At 39.0% G+C, this 19,114-nt stretch overlaps 1 protein-coding gene across 1 annotated transcript in view; it reads left to right on the plus strand.

Moving 5' to 3' along the window:
• The window catches only part of ADAM9 (ADAM metallopeptidase domain 9), a 114,285-nt gene extending 100,648 nt beyond the window's left edge, over positions 1-13,637 (plus strand). Inside the window, exons 19-22 of the mRNA XM_080660923.1 lie at positions 2,365-2,506; positions 4,008-4,095; positions 9,887-9,954; positions 12,235-13,637. Coding sequence (XP_080517049.1) covers positions 2,365-2,506; positions 4,008-4,095; positions 9,887-9,954; positions 12,235-12,328 — 392 coding nt within the window. The 3' untranslated portion in view covers positions 12,329-13,637. The remainder of the gene's footprint in view (positions 1-2,364; positions 2,507-4,007; positions 4,096-9,886; positions 9,955-12,234) is intronic.
• The last annotated feature ends 5,477 nt before the right edge of the window (positions 13,638-19,114 follow it).

The raw sequence follows: 19,114 nt of genomic DNA on the forward strand, positions 1-19,114 counted from the left end.
AGTGTGCTTATGTTACTTGAACATAATTTATAGCTTGATCCTTTTTGGTTTTGCTTTTAAGCTCTTTAGGGAGGGCCAGAGTAGCTAATTTGCCCTATTACTGAGACCAAACCTCTTTTGTCTATTCTACTCAATGCCATAGTAATTATGGAGTTCCCCACCGGAAATGGTAGGAACAGGCACTTTTCCCAGTCCTGTGTGAGTTGTGGGATATGTTCTCACTAATTCTTACAGGTCATTTTTTCTCTGGCTTCAGGTGGTTTCCTTCTATGCATACTGATGTTAGAGGAACCCTTTGCAGAGCTCTCAAGTTCTGTCTGTGCAGCTCCCTCCTTCTGGTTCTTTGCCAAATGAACTATAGCTGCTTTGGGGACAACCAGCTCCATCTCCTCAACTCAAGGAGACCACTGAGCTTTACATGGGTTTCCTCACTCCTCATCATGATCTGTTAACTTTCAGTAGGCAGCAAACTGGGACAATTTTGTAAAGCTCACCTTATTCATTTTCTATCTCAGGTATCATTGTTCTTCATTGCCTGATGTTCAGTGTCTTGAAGTGTTTGCTTTATATATTTTGCCTGGTTTTGTGGTTGTTATAGCTGGCAGGATAAATCTGGTCCCTGTTACTCCACCTTGACTAGAAGTAGAAGTCAGAACTAATGGCTCTGTATCATTCCATCGAATGGATGTGCCATAACTTGACTTAGCTGTTTTATAATTATTAAACATTTAGGTTACTTCTAAGTTTTTTAAAATTTAAATTCTGCCATATTTATTTATTTTTAAATTAATTTATTGGGGTGACATTGGTTAATAAAATTGTTTCTAAGTTTTTAATATGCACTGATAACAGTGTAGTGTATATCTTAATACTTATGCATATTTTCCAGTGGGAGGATAAATTGCTAGAAATGAGATTACTAGGTTTAAGGGTATAATTTTTTTATAGTTCTTGATAAAAATTCCAAATGAATTTATATAATGCTACTAACAGTATGAAGGTACCAATTTCAACATAACCTTACCAATGTTGGATGCTTTAATCAAAATTTTGTCTACTGATTAGTAGGTATGAAATGATATAATCAAGCTTGCGTTAATCTTTCTATATTTTTAATTGGGTTGAATGTTGTTTCATGTAATGTCATACAACTTATAACAGAAATTTCTGGTACTTTTAAAAACTTACAATTGTGAGGAAAAATTTTACAGCGTATCATTCCTGTTCATATTTACTATAGCCTTTCTCTCAAGACCATGGAACAGATAAAGTTAATGTTAGTGAATTTTTAAAAGTATAATAAGATAAAATCCAGAAGCCATAAAAATAAGGTTGATAAATTCAGCTACCCAAGAATAATAAACTTAAGCTTGGAGAGAAGCATTGTATCATAAGACTAATGGCAAATTGGGGAGAATGCTTCCAGCTCATACACAGGCAAAGCTAATATCCCTAATACATAAAGAGCTTTTAGAAATTGAGAAGGAAAAAACCCATTGTCCAGTAGAATAGTCAAAGGACTGAGCAGAAAAAAATTACATTTCCTTAAGAATAAAAAGTTACTCAACTCATATGTAAAAAAAAAAAGAAATGCAAATTAAAACGATATAAGGTATAATTTTTCACCTACCAGGTTGGCTAACATGCACAAGTTTGACCCTGTGGGTGAGGCTGTGATGAATTCTTATATATTGCTGGCTGGTGTGGTAAATTGTAACCACCATTATGGTGGTCAATTTGACAGTGCCTTAAAAAAAATGAATGCATTTACCCTCTGATATGTAGTTCTGCTTTTGGGAAATTATTCTATAGAGATGCCAGCACCCATTGTTATTACTCATTATAATAATAGCATTATTTTAGGGTTATTCATTATAGCATTTTTAAATAACAAAAGATTAGAAAAATGAAAGTATCAGTTGGATACTGGTTCATTAAACTATAGGACATCCTTGCAATGTAATTTTGTAGAGCTGTACAGAAGATGAGGTGGTCCTCAATATATGGTTTGGAAAGATATATAGATGAGTGAAAAAAATAATGTGCTAAGTAGTGTTTATGGTATGCTACCTTTTATGTAAAAAAAGGTCGACAACAATAACATACTTTATTCTTGCTTATATTTGCATGAAGAAATAATGTGAGATAATATAAGAAATTAATAAATGGTTCTTCTGGGGAAGGCAAAAAGAAGTGGGCAGGGATGAAGTATGAGCAGACTTCTCCATGTATATAATTTATATCAGTTTAACTTTTGACCAATCTGAAAATTAATGTAAAACATTTATAATCACCTACTATGTTCTAGTTAATATGAGTTAACGTCTAATTTAATGATCATTAATATAAAATTCTTCTCTCTAGAAAAGAATACTGCACTGAGGGATGGACTTCTAGTATTCTTCTTCTTAATTGTTCCCCTTATTGTGTTTGCTGCTTTTGTCTTCTTCAAGAGAAATCAACTACGGCAAAGCTGCTTCAGAAAGAAGAGATCACAAACATATGAGTACTTAGATTTTTTCCTTTTAAATTCATATAATATAATTTAAGTAATTATAATGATGCTAGTCATATCATAGAGGCTGGTTTAAAAATAGGGTTCTAAATGATCTCTCTATTCTTTGGACATGATTAGCAGGGGTAGAAGGATAGTGATGGTTCAGCTACCTCTTAAAATGATGAGGGAAAGTATTATGGTAACCAGCTTGTATAGTACTGAAAATGTCCCTTAAGAATTCATTTTGCTTGAGATTGATGTCTGATAGTGGGATAAATAGGATTTGGGGCTACAGTTTCTGATTTGAACTTCTTAATTAGGATTAAAATATGCAATAAAGATTTAAAAGTGTAAATGTTGAAATTTTCCTTCCATGCCTGTTTTAAGGATCAGTTCTCATAGAGGAAGAGCTTTTCAAATCACAGTTTGGGGAAGAGGATTTGTAAATTATAAGCTTTTAAGAAATAAGTTTTGTGGAAGAAAGCATTGTCATAATTCAGACAACTAACATATCTAATCTGTATGTTTAACACTTGTACTACTATCTCTCAACTATCATTTATATTTTGGCAATAGAATGTAGCATAGATAAGCATGGACCTTGTAATCAGCTCTAAATTTAAGTTCCAGTTTGTCATTTGTTAGAATCATGAACTGGAATAATAAAACTCTTTGAATAGTAAAACTCTTATTTTACTTCTTCTAAAATAACAACAATAATAATAATACCTATCTCTTAAAGTTGATGTGAAGATTAAATGAGAAAGTATTAACAAGTAAAACCCATAGCACATTAACTGGCACTGTGTAATTACTTAGTAATTAAGTTTTATGATGTTAATGATTTCAAAATATACATATCCTCCTTGATTGCTTACCTTTACTTCATTGCTCTAATTTTCTCACACAGAGTATTTTCTTAGAGTATCCTGATGTGAGCTTTAATTTTTAACAGTCTACAACAGATTTATCTTTCTATCCATTCTTTCTCTTTCTTACACACTTCAGACTGACCAAATCATGTAATTCCCCAGTCTGCAGCTCCGAAATTTTAGCTATCTCCCATACATCTCTTTCTAGCTGACTTGCTTTTGCCTCAGCATGTCTGAAACTCAACTGATATATTTTTCAGCTTATTATTTGCTCTTCCTGAACTTCCTAGTTCTTTGAGTGACTACTTTAAATTTTGTAGCTTACGGGTATGCTTTTACTCTTCTGATTTGAGGAAGAATTGAGGAGAAAAGTCAAAGTTTAGTCTCATTGACCAAAACTTTATAATTTCTTAGAATTTCATTTCATTTGAAACAGGTTAATAAAACTTTCTAGTACTGTAAGGATTAAAAATGTGTAAAAGCTGTTAAAGATGGGACAAATTTATCTGTCATCATGATCATCATAATCACCTCTACAACATCATTATTCTGTTTTGGGGAATATGCAAGGTATGTGTAATATGTCATGTAGAAATATTTTAATCTTCATTTAACTCAAAAGTAATTCCGTCTTTCAGATCAGATGGCAAAAATCAAGGAAAAGTTTCTAGACAACCAGTGAGTGTTCCTCGACATGTTTCTCCAGTGACTTCCCCCAGAGGAGCTGTAAGTTCAAAATGAAAAGTTGTATTTCTTTACTATTATTATGGTTTCACATTTATTTAAAAAATATGTTTTTATTGATTTCAGAGAGAGAAAGGGAGAGGGAGATAGAAACAGAACATCAATGATGAGAGAAAATCACCCACTGGCTGCCTCCTACACCCTCCCCCGCTCTGGGGATGGAACCCGCAACCGGAAATGTGCCCTGACCTGTAATCGAACCGTTACCTCCTGATTCATGGGTCGGCCCTTAATCACTGAGCCACACCAGCTGGGCTGGTTTCACGTTTTTAAAGGTTAAAAAAAATTGTCACATAGGTTTAGAAATAATTCTTAAGAATTTAAGAATGTGATCTATAGGTGGTCTCTGGGTTAGTTAAAGAAATACCAGTAGGGTCCCTGGCTCAGAGGAGAGGGAAGACATCTAGATCATAAGAATGCCTTGCTTTGAAACCAAGATTGGAAAATGACATGGGTCCCATGCTATCCCTATTTATTTCTATGTCTGCTCTCTTTCTGTTTTCAATGCCTGGCTTCTGTAGGCATGTTACCAAAGACCTGGTATTGAACTGGAATATACTTAATTGTCTCAGCAATGGGACCAGTAATCACTCCTCCTCTGAATGTATTAGGAAGTATTGGGATAATGACATATGTTTTCTCATTAGCATATATTCCTTAGACATCCTATATAATAAAAGGCTAATATGCAAATTGTCTCCTCGACTGGGAGTTCAACCAGGAGTTCAGCCAGGGGCGGGGCCAGTTGGCCAACTGCCCTTGGCCCCTCCCCCAGGCTGGCCTGGCCTGATCGGCTCTGATCAGGCGGGCCAGCCAGACCCTACCCATGCATGAATTCGTGCACCGGGCCTCTAGTATGTAATATTACTTTGTAATTCTTTTCTCTATTTTAAAATTTATTTTAAAATTACATTAATTGAGGGGAACATTGGTTAATAAAATTACATAGGTTTCAAGTGTACAGTTCTGATACATCATCTGTATATTGACATTGTATGACCACCATTCAAATCAAATCTTTTTCCATCACCATATATTTTGATCACCTTTACCCTTTTTTACCCTCCTACCCCCTTCTGTCTGGTAACCACCATACTGTTGTCTGTGTCTATGAGTTTTTGTTTATTTTTCTTATTTGCTCATTTGTTGCTATCAGTTTTATATCCCACATAGGAGAATATGATTTTACTTTATATATTTTTGTTGCTATCAGTTTTATATCCCACATAGGAGAATATGATTTTACTTTATATATTTTAAAACTTTGTATAATGTTTTGTTTGATGTTTTACACATTTATCTACAATTTACTTTTCCCTTTAGCATTGGTTTTTGATTTATCCCTATCAATATATGTAGCCCCTGTTCATTCATTTTCAATGTTTATATTACATTTTGTAAGTACCACACAATTTTAAAATTAATTTTCCTGTTATCACACAATTTTAAAATCCATTTTCCAATTACCAAATTAGTAGGTAATAATTTCCAATTACCAGATTATGGCTGAGATGATCATCCTATTTAATAAAAGAGTAATATGCAAATTGACCATACCTCTGCTATACCCACAAGCCACACCTACCAGCCAATCAGGAGCAAGTATGCAAATTAACCCAACCAAGATGGCTGCGGCCATGGAGCGAGCAGGAGGCTTGGGTTTCCCCGGCAATGGAGGAAACCAGACTTTCCGCACACCCTGGCCTGCCTTGGCCTCCGCTTAAGGCTACAAAGTTTCAATTATAGAAGATAAATAAATCCCAACAGAAAAGGCTGCAGCCATGGAGCAAGCAGGAGTCTTGGCTCCATTCAAGGCTACAAAGTTTCAATTATAGAAGATAAATAAATCCCAGATACCAGGGCCTCTGCTTGGGTTGCTGGGGGGAGTGGCCAGCCTGCAAACCACCCCAGGCCCTTCACCCAGGCCACCCCACACCCCAAGGGAATTCCCACCCTGATCAGGGACATCCTTCAGGGCAAACCAGCTGGCCCCCTGCCTGTGCACCAGACCTCTATCCTATCTAATCCTATCTAATAAAAGAATAATATGCAAATTGACCATCACTCCAACACACAAGGTGGCTGCCCCCATGTGGTCAAAGATGGCTGCCCCCATGTGGACACAAGATGGCCACCACAAGATGGCCAGCAGGGGAGGGCAGTTGGGAGGAACTAGGTCTGCAAGGGAGGGCAGTTTTGGGCGATCAGGCCAGCAGGGGAGGGCAGTTGGGGGTGACCGGGCCTGCAGGGAAGGGCAGTTGGGGGGGACCCAGGCCTGCAGGGGAGAGCAGTTGGAGGTGACCAGGCCTGCAGGGGAGGGCAGTTAGGGGCAAACAGGCTGGCAGGGGAGCAGTTAGGCATCAATCAGGCTAGCAAGGGAGTGGTTAGGGGGTGATCAGGCTGGCAGGCAGAAGCGGTTAGGGGCAATCAGGAAGACTGACAGGCAAGCAGCTGGGAGCCAGCAGTCCTGGATTGTGAGAGGGATTTCTGACTGCCTGTTTAGGCCCGATCCTACCTGGACATCCCTCGAGGGGTCCCAGATTGGAGAGGGTGCAGGCTGGGCTGAGGGACACCCCCCATGCACGAATTTCGTGCACTGGGCCTCTAGTTCTATATATATGTCTTCTCATGTATGTATGTGCGTTCTGAGACTGCACTGTCTAATAGTACTGGCTATTTAAATTTTATTTTAAATGAAATAAAATTAAGAATTTCATTCCTCATTCACATTTTAAATGTTCGATAGATCACATGTGACCACTGACTACTGTATTGGACAGCACAGATAGAGCACATTTCATCATTGCAGAAAATTCTGTTAGAGAGCACTGATCTAGGGTCATATAAGAATTAAATTGCTGGGTTGAAAGATATGTGAATATTTACTGGAAATTGCTAAATTGCTTTCCAAGTAGGTTATACCATGGGATGATTGAATTGTCAGTGGTGTATGAGCATTCCTGCCAACCTACATCTTTGTCAACACTTGGTATTGTCAGACTTTTAAAGTATTTCCAATTTATGTGGAATGAATTGATTAGATATTGCTGGTGTATAGAAACAAAATTGATTTTTGCATGTTTATTATATATTTTGCATCACTGCTGAATTCATTTATTAGCTCTAGTAGCTTTCTTGTGGTTTCTTTGAAATATTCTACTTATATATAGGATCATATTATGAAGTAGTTGGAAATAGAAGTAGTTGTCTTCTTTTTTCCTATTTGAATACCATTTATTTATTTATTTATTTATTTATTTATTTATTTATTTATTTATTTATTATTTTGTCCAATTGTTATGGCTAGAACTTCCAGCAATATGTTGCATAGCAGCGGTAAAATCAGCATCCTTATATTATTCCTGATCTTAGCGGGGGAAGCTCTCAGTTTTTCTGGCATATTTAAAAATTTCTCCATGTTCTTCCTGTGAAATCTTTCTTGTTGATATTTAGAAGTCCTTAAAGCAATCCCTGATAGCTATTTTTACATTTTCAGCTGTTGGTAGAGACCTTATGTATGAGATTAAGAAAGACAATCATCTCTCACCTATTTTTTAAAAATAGTAATATTAGCTTTTATTTTAATATATTGACCTATCTTTTCATGTCTCAGCTCAAGAATTTTTGTTGTTGTTAGCATGAGGTTTGTATAAAATGTCTCATAGATAAAATAGTCCTTTTTTCTGATAGTTGCTTATCTTCATTTGCCTATACAAGTTGGGCCCCTTTTCTCCTTCCCTTTTAGGTTTTTGTGTCGCAGAATTTTTTTTTTATGAGCATGTTTGCTACCAACTTGAATTAGCTACATTTATTTTAAGTGCTCCCCCCTTTAACTTTATGCTACTATAAATAAATGTTTAATACCCTGCTTACAAATAGAGTTGCCATTTTCTGATTCTATTTGTCATCTTTAAGCTTTGTGTGCTTTTATATTTTATTTCAGGTAAAAGAGTTGCTTTCGACATTTCTTGTAATGCAGTTCTTGTGGTGGTGAACTCTCTTAGCTTTTGTTTGTCTGGGAAAGCCTTTGATTCTGCTTCATCGCTGAATGTTAACCTGGTTGGATAATAGAGTACTCTTCACTGATATTTTTTGTCTTTCATTATTTTGAATATATTATTTCCTCTCTCCTGGCCTGTTTCCGCTGAGAAATCTGATGATAGCCTGATGGGGGTTCCTTTGTAGGTTACTATCTTTTTCCTCCCTTGCTGTCTTTATAATTCTTCCTTTATCATTGGCATTTGACTCTTTGAATATAATGTGTCTTAGAGAAGGTGTTTTTTGTTTGTTTGTTTGCATTGAGATAATTAAGTTTTCTGTTAGTTTCTTGTACTTTTATGTTCAGTTCATTCCCCAACTTTAGGAAGTTCTCATCTATTATTTCTTTAAATAGACTCTCTCTTCTCCTTCTGGGATACCCATTAACTTATGTTGCCCTTCCTAATAGAGTCCGATAATTCTCACAGAATATTTTCATTTTAAAAAGATCTTAGTCCTCTCTGCTTTTCCATCTGAATTATTTCCATTGCTTTCTAATGCATTCCTCATCTCATTAATTGAGTTCTTTAGCTCTAGATTTCTGTTTGGTTCTTTTTTAGAGTTTAAATCTCTTTGGTAAAGCACTTCTTTTGTTCATTAATTTTATTCCTGAGCTCATTGAACTGCCTTTCTGAATTTTTTGATATCTCATTGAGTTGCTTCATAACAGGTATTTAGAATTCTCTGTCATTTAGATACCAGTCTTTCATCACTTTTGAGTTTGGTTTCTGGAGAATTGTTATTTGATTTTTGTGATACTATGTTACTGTGATTGTTCATGGTGCTTGTTGGGTTGTCCCATTGTTTGTGAGTAATGAGTATGTACCCCATTCTTTTTAGTGTCATAGCATTCCATCTTATGGATTTACCATACATTTAAAAACAGGTTGTTTCAAATATTTTTACCATAAAAAGATTTTTTATGTACATTGATTTTTACATACATATAAAAGTATATGTAAATTCCAAGAAGTAGACTTTAACTATCCCTTTAAAATGCTGTACCTAGGCTTGATGGATGAGGATGGAGACAATTTGTTTTTGCATTCCTTCTCTATTTTCATAGTATAAACAAATCACTCCATGGGCAAAAAAATAGCAGAACATCTGTTCCATAGCAGGAGCCATAGAATGTTTAAGCTCCTCTTCATCACTGTGTTGATGAAGAAGCCACTAATAGAGCTTTAGTAGATAATGGAGACTATCTTAGTAAAGAACACTTCACAGTGGTTTAGCAATTTCATCCAATCTTCCCTGACTTTTTCTAATGTAATGTGATATGTGAAAAATTTTCTTACTTTACTCTCTGTGTTATAGAGTCTCACTTTGTTGTAAAACTTTCTTTCAACCACCTTGTCAAGGAAGAATATAAGGAATTCCAAAAGCAGATTAATGGTATTTATAGTACTATTTAGGTACTGTATAGATTTGGCAATATATTTTTGGAAGATTTTATTTAAAATATATTGACATAGGAAATGTGTTATGTTTTAAATAATGTAGTTGATTATAATACTTTAGTAATATTGAACTTAAAAATATATAGCCTTAAAATAATTAAGTATTCCATATTCATTGGTAAAGATGTTGAATAAGTAAAATATTTTTAAATGTCAACATTATAAATAAGTTGTCTATTCATTGATTTTAAATATATTGGTTACTTTTATATGGAAAATAACTGAATAAAAAATACATTTGAGTGCATTGTGGTAATAACTTTTTTCTCTTGTAGAATGTATATGAAAACAGGTTTCCTGTACCAACATATGCAGCGAAGCAGCCTCAGCAGTTCCCATCAAGGTTTGAAATGATTTGTTTAGATTACTTGACCAGAATGAAATTCAGAAATAATGTCTAATATTTTTCCTTCTATTTTAATTTGATATAGGACAGGTATTTATTGCCGACAGTATAGATAGTTCATTAATTTAAGAATTGTATGTAAGTGTTGTCATATTAGTGCAGTGTCAAATGAAATTTTAAAGAAGCTTCAGCAAGACAGTAAACTGCTGCTGCAGCCTTTGGTGAATATACGGTTCAGAAAGAAGGACCTTTGGGAATGGGAAACCAGGTGGGTTGGATTAGGCACCAGAGAACTTCCAAGGAGAAGAGGAATTGTGGGGCTAAGGTCCAGGAGAGGAACACAGTCTGGTGATGATCCCAGCTTTGGGGGCCATTTTTCTGTTGTAGATGTGTGTGTCTATAAAGTGAGAACTAAGGTTAGGAAGCTGAGGAAGGCTTTCAACAAATGCAGAGAGCTGAGGGGGACAGAAATTGGAGCCCTGCCAAGGATGAGATACCCCGGCAAATATCCCAGGCTTTGTATTACCACGCAGGGGTAATAGTGAACTAGATTTTCAACTTATTCCTACAGGTTTTTTTTTTTTTAATATTTGCCTCTCCTTCCCCAAGAAAAAGCGAGACATATAAGAAAAGGAAAATGTGACTAAAACCAAGAAAAGCAATCAACCTTAGAATAAGATTTGGAGGGTATCCAGTTAATAGTTATCAGACATGGATTTTAAAATAATTGTGATGATTATGTCATGGAATTAATAGTCAAAATTGAGAATTTAAGCACAGAACTAGAAACTTAAAAAAAAATCAAATTAAAGACTCAATAGATTGGCTTAAAATCAGCAAAAAGGAGAAAATTTATTAACTACTAGAGGCCCAGTGCATGAAAATTCATGCACTGGAGGGGGCATCCCTCAGCCCAGCCTTCCCCCTCTCACACTCCAGGAGCCCTCAGGGGCAGGAGGCAACCTGGTGATCAGGGGAAGGCGATGCCCCCGTCACACCTCTGCTGCTGCCACTGCCAGCAGCGCAAGCTTGGGCAGGCCCTGGTTACCTGAGCCTCGGGCTGCCCTGGGCGGCTGGGTAGCTGCCCATCCGAGGCTTGCCTGTGCCTCGGGCCGGCCCTGGGCGGCTGGACAGCTGCCATCCAAGGCTTGCCTGCGCCTCAGGCTGGCCCTGGTGGCTGGGGGGTTTAGGGGACTGGGGGACTCTGGAGGCAGGCCTTGCCACATGCCTACTGCCCTAGCGGTGCTGAGGAGAATGGGCGCTGCCACCTGTGGCTGTGGGTGCTGCCATCTTTGAGGGCATGGCAGTCAATTAGCATATTCCCTCCTCATTAGCTGTGGGTGCCGCCATCTTTGCGACAGCATGAGGGTCAGTTAGCATATTCCCTTTTTATTAGGTAGGATATTTTGCATCACATAAAATGCACCCCACCTCTCACACCCCCAAAGTCCTTCAAATTAGAGTTGAATTGCAACACAGGCAATTCAATACAATACGAATGTGTTGAAATCCAATTGAGCATCAAGGGAAGAATATATAAACCTTGTGAGACAGATATTCACCAGGTAATGTTGTTATTGGATTAGTGGTATACTGCAGTTGATCAAAGTGGTTAAGGAAAAGGTATCCACAGGTTAAAGTACGAGGATTGAGAAGGACAGGTATAGAAGTTATAGCCAGTTTAATTCTTAGAGTGGATATTATGTTTGAGAGAACTGGAATTTCAGTAATGTGCATATATGTAAGATTTATATTTACATAATTTCCTGCCCTTAAATCCTAATAGCACAAGGGATGCTTGCTTAATCACATAGTTTCCTCACTTGCTTTTCACTATTTGTCTTTTGAATTTCATGTGCTTTTCTTTTTATTTATTTCTTTTTATTTATTTCTTTTTATTGATCCCCACTGGGGATCGAGCCTGCAATCTGGGCATATGCCCTGACTGGGAATCAAACCAGCAACCCTTTGGTGCATGGGACGATACCCAACCAATTAATCCCTTCAGGCCAGGGCTGCACTACTCTTTTTCAAACATAAACCAGAACCTCCACACAACATTGTTGATTATAGAATAGCATTAATTTAATGTAAGCATCAATTTTAGATTATGTTTGAAGACCTTTACTTATGGTATATCAGATTAATAATAATCTCAGAATAAAACGTATCCTTAAGAATGGTTAATAATGTTAAGGATGGTGTTATGTTGGGTTTGAAATGAATTATCATTTTATTCCATCTAAACACATGATTAACTTTTTTTTCTTCTCACAGGCCACCTCCACCCCAACCGAAAGTATCATCTCAGGGAAATTTAATTCCTGTTCGTCCTGCTCCTGCACCTCCCTTATATAGTTCCCTCACTTGATTGTTTTACCTTTTCTTTTGCTGATATCTTCAGGGACGCTAATAGGTTTTTTTTTCCTGATATTTTCTTGAAAATCCTTTCCTCCTGCTGCAACTATGAATGAAAATAAAACACCGCAAAAAAAAAACTTTGTTAACACAGAAAAACAGAAATTGAATAATGGGAATTGAGAAATATAAGTTCAATAAAGTCAGGGAATTTAGAATAACATTTTCATTTCTATCACTGAATAAGTTGTATTCAGTCATCTGTGAAGTTAATGTGTCTAACATGGGTTGTTATTTTGAACATGTTACTGTAATAATCCTCAAATTAACTGTATTGGTTAAGTTTTGTCATTATATGCTTAAATGTAATTACGAATTTTGATCTTAGTTATCATTAATGTAGTTTCAGGTTGAACACGTGATAATCTAATACCTGTGAAAACTGATTAATTTACTGCCAATAATATATAATATTTTTCATATGGCACAGACTAATAATCATCATATGCTAGATTCTTGAATAAAAGTTTATTCTGTCTTCGAAAGAATGCACAAATCCCATAATATTTTTAAGTACAAAATATACTAAAGGTATATATGTGTGTATTCACACACAGTCATCTTCCATTTTTATGATCATTCTATAGATAAGTGAATCTATGGATTCTGTGGATAATAGAGTCTATGGATCTATCTATGGATAATGAATATTAGAAAAATTAATTTAATAGAATTCTATTGTGAATCATGTTAAAACATGACATCCTTTTACAATAGCATTATTTTAATAAAGTATAAACCTTAAGGTACGAAGTATTTAATAGAACTAATCAGATAAATGCTGTTGATTCATGGCTGTATAAAGCAGGAACAATTGTATGTTTAATCAATTGAGCTGTTATAAAACCACTTGATAATTTCATGAGCACTTTAAGTGTAAAATCTGAAACTTCAAAGCTTGCTTTTAATATAATTTAGAATGTTTACATTTACTAAAGTGTGCTGGAACATGTCTCTCTTGACACTAATATTTTCAAAGGAATTAGGCTAGAGAAAGGAAGAAAGGTTTTCTTAGATAAGTGCAAAAATGTTACGTGGTGTCTATGAGTTATCACAACTGTTAAAAATGAATTTTTACTATGGAAGAAATGTTATGGATAGTAAAATTTTAAGCACTTAAAAATTTTGCATAATCTTTCATAATAAAGTTTAATAATAGGTTTATTAACTGAATTTCATTAGTTTTTAAAAGAAAATTTGGTTTGTGTATATATACATATGCAAATATAACATTTACAATAAATAAATTACTTGAAATTCTGTTTGTGTTGCCTAGTAACTTCCTACTCAGCTGTTTATAACCTCACTAGAGGCCCGGTGCACAAAATTCGTGCATGGGGGAGGGTGGTGTCCCTCAGCCCAGCCTGCACCCTCTAAAATCTGGGACCCCTCGAGGGATGTCCGACTGCCCGTTTAAGCCCGATCGGCAGTTGGACATCCCTCTCACAATCCAGGACTGCTGGCTCCCAACTGCTCGCCTGCCTGCCTTCCTGATTGCCCCTAACCGCTTCTGCCTGCCAGCCTGATCACCCCCTAACCACTCCCCTGCCAGCCTGTTTGCCCCTAACTGCCCTCCCCTGCAGGCCTGGTCACCCCTAACTGCCCTCCCCTGCAGGCCTGGTCCCCCCCCAACTGCTCTCCCCTGCAGGCCTGGGTCCCCCCCAACTGCCCTCCCCTGCAGACCTGGGTCCCTCCCAACTGGCAGGCCTGGTCACCCCCAACTTCCCTCTTCTACTGGCTTGGTCACCCCTAACTGCCCTTCCCTGCTGGCCTGATCGCCCACAACTGCCCTCCCCTGCTGGCCATCTTGTGATGGCCATCTTGTGTCCACATGGGGGCAGAATCTTTGACCACATGGGGGCAGCCATCTTGTGTGTTGGAGTGATGGTCAATCTGCATATCACTCTTTTATTAGATAGGATAGAGGCCTGGTGCATGGGTGGGGGCCAGCTGGTTTGCCCTGAAGGGTGTCCCGGATCAGGGTGAGGGTTCCCTTGGGGCGTGTGGCGGCCTGGGCAAGGGGCCTGTGGTGGTTTGCAGGCTGGCCATGCCCCCTGGCGACCCAAGTGGAGGCCCTGGTATCTGGGGTTTATTTATCTTCTACAATTGAAACTTTGTAGCCTAGAGCAGAGCCAACCCTGCTGCTTGCTCTGTAGTGGCAGCCATTTCTGTTGGGATATATGTATCTTCTATAATTGAAACTTTGTAGCCTTAAGCGGAGGCCTGGGCCGTCCAGGGTGTGTGGAAAGCTTGGCTTCCTCCATCGCCGGGGGCAACCCTAGCCTCCTGCTCTTTCCAGCTCTGTGGCTGCCGCCATTTCTGTTTGGGTTTATGTATCTTCTATCATTGAAACTTTGTAGCCTTGAGTGGAGGCCTGGGCTGGCAAGGGCAGACAGAAAGCTTGGCTTCCTCCATTGCCAGGGAAACCCAAGCCTCTCTCCTGCTCTCTGTGGCCATAGCCATCTTGGTTGGGTTTATTTGCATATTTGCTCTGATTGGCTGGTGGGTGTGGCTGGTGGGTATGGCTTGTGGGTGTAGCAGAGTGATGGTTAATTTGCATATTACTCTTTTATTATATAGGACTAGAGGCCCAGTGCATGAAAATTCATTTACTGGAGGGGGGTGTCCCTCAGTCCGACTTGCCCCCTCTCACAGTCCACGAGCCTAAGGGGCGGGAGGTGACCTGGCGATCAGGGGAAGGCGATGCCCCCATCACACCTCGGCCAGTCCTAGTTACCTGAGCCTTGGCCGGCCCTGGTTACCTGAGCCTCAGCCAGCCCTGGTTACTTTAGCCTCGGGCCCATCCGAGGCATGCTTGTGCCTCAGGCGTTGGCTGGGCAGCCACCATCTGAGGCTTGCCTGCTCCTCGGGCTGGCCCTGGGGGGCGGGGGGCTGAGGGGACCAGGGGACTCTGGAGGCAGGCACGTGGTGCAGCTGGTTCTGGGGGGCTGGGGGCTGAGGGGACCAGGGGACTCTGGAGGCAGGCACGTGGTGCAGCTGGCCCTGGGGGGCTGGGGGCTGAGGGGACCAGGGGACTCTGGAGGCAGGCACGTGGTGCAGCTGGCCCTGGGGGGCTGGGGGCTGAGGGGACCAGGGGACTCTGGAGGCAGGCACGTGGTGCAGCTGGCCCTGGGGGGGCTGGGGGCTGAGGGGACCAGGGGACTCTGGAGGCATGCACGTGGTGCAGCTGGACCCGCCTGGGGCTGGGCCTGGCCGTGCTGCATGCCTGCTGCCCTGGTGGGGCTAAGGGAACTGGGCACCGCCATCTTGTGGCTGTGGGTGCCACCATCTTTGAGGGTGTGATGGTCAATTAGCATATTCCCTCTTTATTAGATAGCATTAATTAAAATATTATACTAGGCTAAACTACTGTACTAATCAATCTTTTACAGATATTTCACTAATTTTTTAGACTTCTTTCAAATTATACACAATATTATTAAACGAAGACATTTTTGCAGAAGACATATTTTAGTTCTCTGAAGATAGTACATTATTTTAACAATCAGATACACATTAAAAATTATAAAAAATTCCAATGAGGAATCTTCATTTCAATTTAAATCTCTGAATGAATTCATATAAGACTGAAATATTTGTATCTTTCAATCAATGATTTTCTCTCATCATTGATGTTTCTATATCTCCCTCCCCCTTCCTCTTTGAAATCAATAAAAATATATTAAAAACAAAAACCTGGCCTGTGTGGCTTGGTGGTTGGGTGTGAATCATGAACCAGGAGGTCCTGTTTCAATTCCCAGTCAGGGCACATACCTGAGTTGTGTGCTTGATCCCCCTAGGAGGCAGCTGATCAATGATCTCTCTCATCATTGAGGTTTCTATCTCACTCTCCCTCTCCCTCTCTGAAATCAATAAAAAAATATTTGTGTCTTTTATTCATATAATCTCAATTTTTGCAATTGTAATTCATGTTACTGGGATTTTACAGTTGGTAATCGATTAACTATGTAATTTAAAATTTTTCTCAGAATGAGATGATTCCTTGGATCTTTGAATATTTAGAAAGTTTTTCCAAAAGACAACTTGATTAGTTTAAATTCTTTGACTTTCATATATGAACTAGAGGCCCGGTGCATGAAATTTGTGCATGGGTAGGGTCCCTAGGCCTGGCCAGTGATCAGGGATGATCTGTGGGGTGACCTGTGAGGCAATCGAGGGGCCCCCACTGGCACCTGCCTTGGCTGGCCTGAAGCCTATGGGCTGGGGGCAGCTCCTGCATTGAGTGCCCCCCTGGTGGTCAGTGCGCATCATAGCAACCAGTCGTTCCACCGTTTGGTCGATTTGCATATTAGGCTTTTATTATATAGGATAGGGTGACCCCCAAAATGTAAACACACACTTTTGAATAATTACAAAGGCAGTATTTATTAAAATATATTTTATTTTAAAAATTGAGCTATCAGCTGTTAAAGTGTGTCTGCATTTTGGGGACACCCTGCATATTTAGAAATTTATGTTTTTCACTTTGGTTTGTGCTTGGTTTATTTTGATCACTATTAAAAATTATAAAATTTCATGGTCACAAATGCCACTTCAAAATTTGAAAATACAGGCTTCCTTGTCATCTGCTGAAGATGTTTTAATAATCAAGGGTAAATTATATGTAACTGTGGTATAACTTTGACTATATGTTCACAGACTTACCTTCTTTAGGGTATTGCATTTTCCTTTCCTATCAAACAGATGCCTGGGTCTCTAACCATGTAGTTAAGCAAAATGCAGGTTTTCTAAGCACAAATCAGATTTTATTAAATTCCACAAATGTTTTCTCAATTCTACTATCTTGTAGGTACTATGTTAGGTAGTGTGATATGTAAGTTCTCGATTGGATTCCCTCCTATTATGGGGAGAGCCATATACACAATAAGGTTAATATAAAGTCTTCTCTATTAAAGGTTTATTAAAGGTTGAGGAGAGGGAAATAACAAAGAAATAATTAGAAATTTATTCAAAATACCACTAATTGACAAGCATTTACTGTAACTGTTCTAATGCTATGAAACCATATGTTTGCCTTGACTGTCTAATAGCAATCCTTATTGAAATAAAAACCAGGTGTATATTTTTGTTGCCTGCTTTTGCTCATGCTATTGGGGGGGGGGAGGGGCGCTTAGATTGCCTTGTTGAAACCCTGTGCATTCATAAAATAGCATCTTTAGTTTAGATGTGTAATTCCCTAGGTGAGCTTTTCTGTGTCCGCCCCTGTGCCTTTAGTTTGTGTGTCTGCCTTTCGGTTAACTAGTATGAAAATTCATTCTTTGGGATTTGAAAAGAATTAAAAGATAGTGTATACTGTACTAGTATAGGTGGAGACGAGGGCGAGGCTGGGAGTGAGGAGGCATTGTAATCCAAGGGAATAAGCCAATGTCCATTCAAGAAAGACCAGAAGTCCTGGTGGCCAAAGCATTGTGGGTAGGAGAAACGAGGTGGCAGCCTGGGTTCTGAAAGCAGAAAATGATGAATACAGTCTTGATGAATTTGTCTAGGATTTTCTACTGGAACATACATACTGTAACTATAGACGAGAATCTTGTCCATTTCATTCCCATCACAGATGAATTCAGTGAACTGAAAAGTTACTAAGTAAGAGAATGACATCACATGAATTGTAGCCAAGGCCCTGGGGAGAGCCAGAGTGACTGGAAGAAAGTAGTCTGGTTGCAAAGTGCTTTTGGACAGTAGGTCCAGGAAAACAAACACACACAAAACAAAAACCCTAGCTCTTCCCAAAGACATCAAAACCTCACTTTTCCTATTCTTGGAATCTAGTTTTGTTTTGTTTTAGAAACCAATTAGTTTCTTTTTCTTTGTTCTTAAAGAAACCCAGCTTCAGTAAATGTGAATATGTATATTTGTGTGTGTCTGTGTTCTTCCAGTTTTGTTAAATTTTCATTTTTTAAAATTAAACTTTTTGGGGTGGCAGTGGTTAAGAAGATTATGTAGGTTTTAAGTGTACTCCATGGTACATCATCTGTATATTGCACTGTGTGCCCACCACCCAAAGTCAAATCTTCCCTCACCGACTATTTGACTCCCTTTCTCCTTTACTGGTCCCCACAGTCCTTCCCTCTGGTAACCATCATATTGTTGCCTGTGTTTATGAGTTTTTGTTTGTTTTACTTGTTTGTTCATTTGTTGCCTTCAATTTGATATCGCATGAGTGAAGTCATATGTTCTGAACATTTTCTGCCTGACATTTTGCTTCGCATGACTTTCTCAAAACCCATCCATGCTGTCACAAACGGCAGTATTTCATCTTTTCTCATAGCGGAGTAGTATTCCATTGCCTATGTGTACCACACCTTTACCCAGTCATCTAGTGTATAGTTTGAAATTCAGAACGTGTTCCACTTTCCAAGCACCTAGACGTGTCTGATACAAAACAGCACATAATAAACGTGTCAGTTCTTTTAGGTCCATGGATAGGAAGGGGCTGGTGTTTGGGGGCTGACCTCCCGGAGGGAGCGGCTGGGCTGGATAACTAGAAGATTGAGGTTAGGGCCCAGCTGATCTTACGGCGGCGGGCACTTTAATTGGCGCAAACTGCGGGCGGGCGCGGTGGCCTGGTGAGATGAGAATGCGGGCCCCGCGAACGTGCGGGGCAACACGTGCGGAGCAACACTTGCGGGGCACGTGCGGGGGCGGCCCAACGGCTGCATCCTGAGGACACGCTCGGACTCAGACTCGCTGGGAGCGGAGAAGAGCCAGCATGTTCTGC

This window comes from Plecotus auritus, assembly GCF_963455305.1.
Source record: "Plecotus auritus genome assembly, chromosome: 3".
Lineage (NCBI taxonomy): Eukaryota > Metazoa > Chordata > Mammalia > Chiroptera > Vespertilionidae > Plecotus > Plecotus auritus.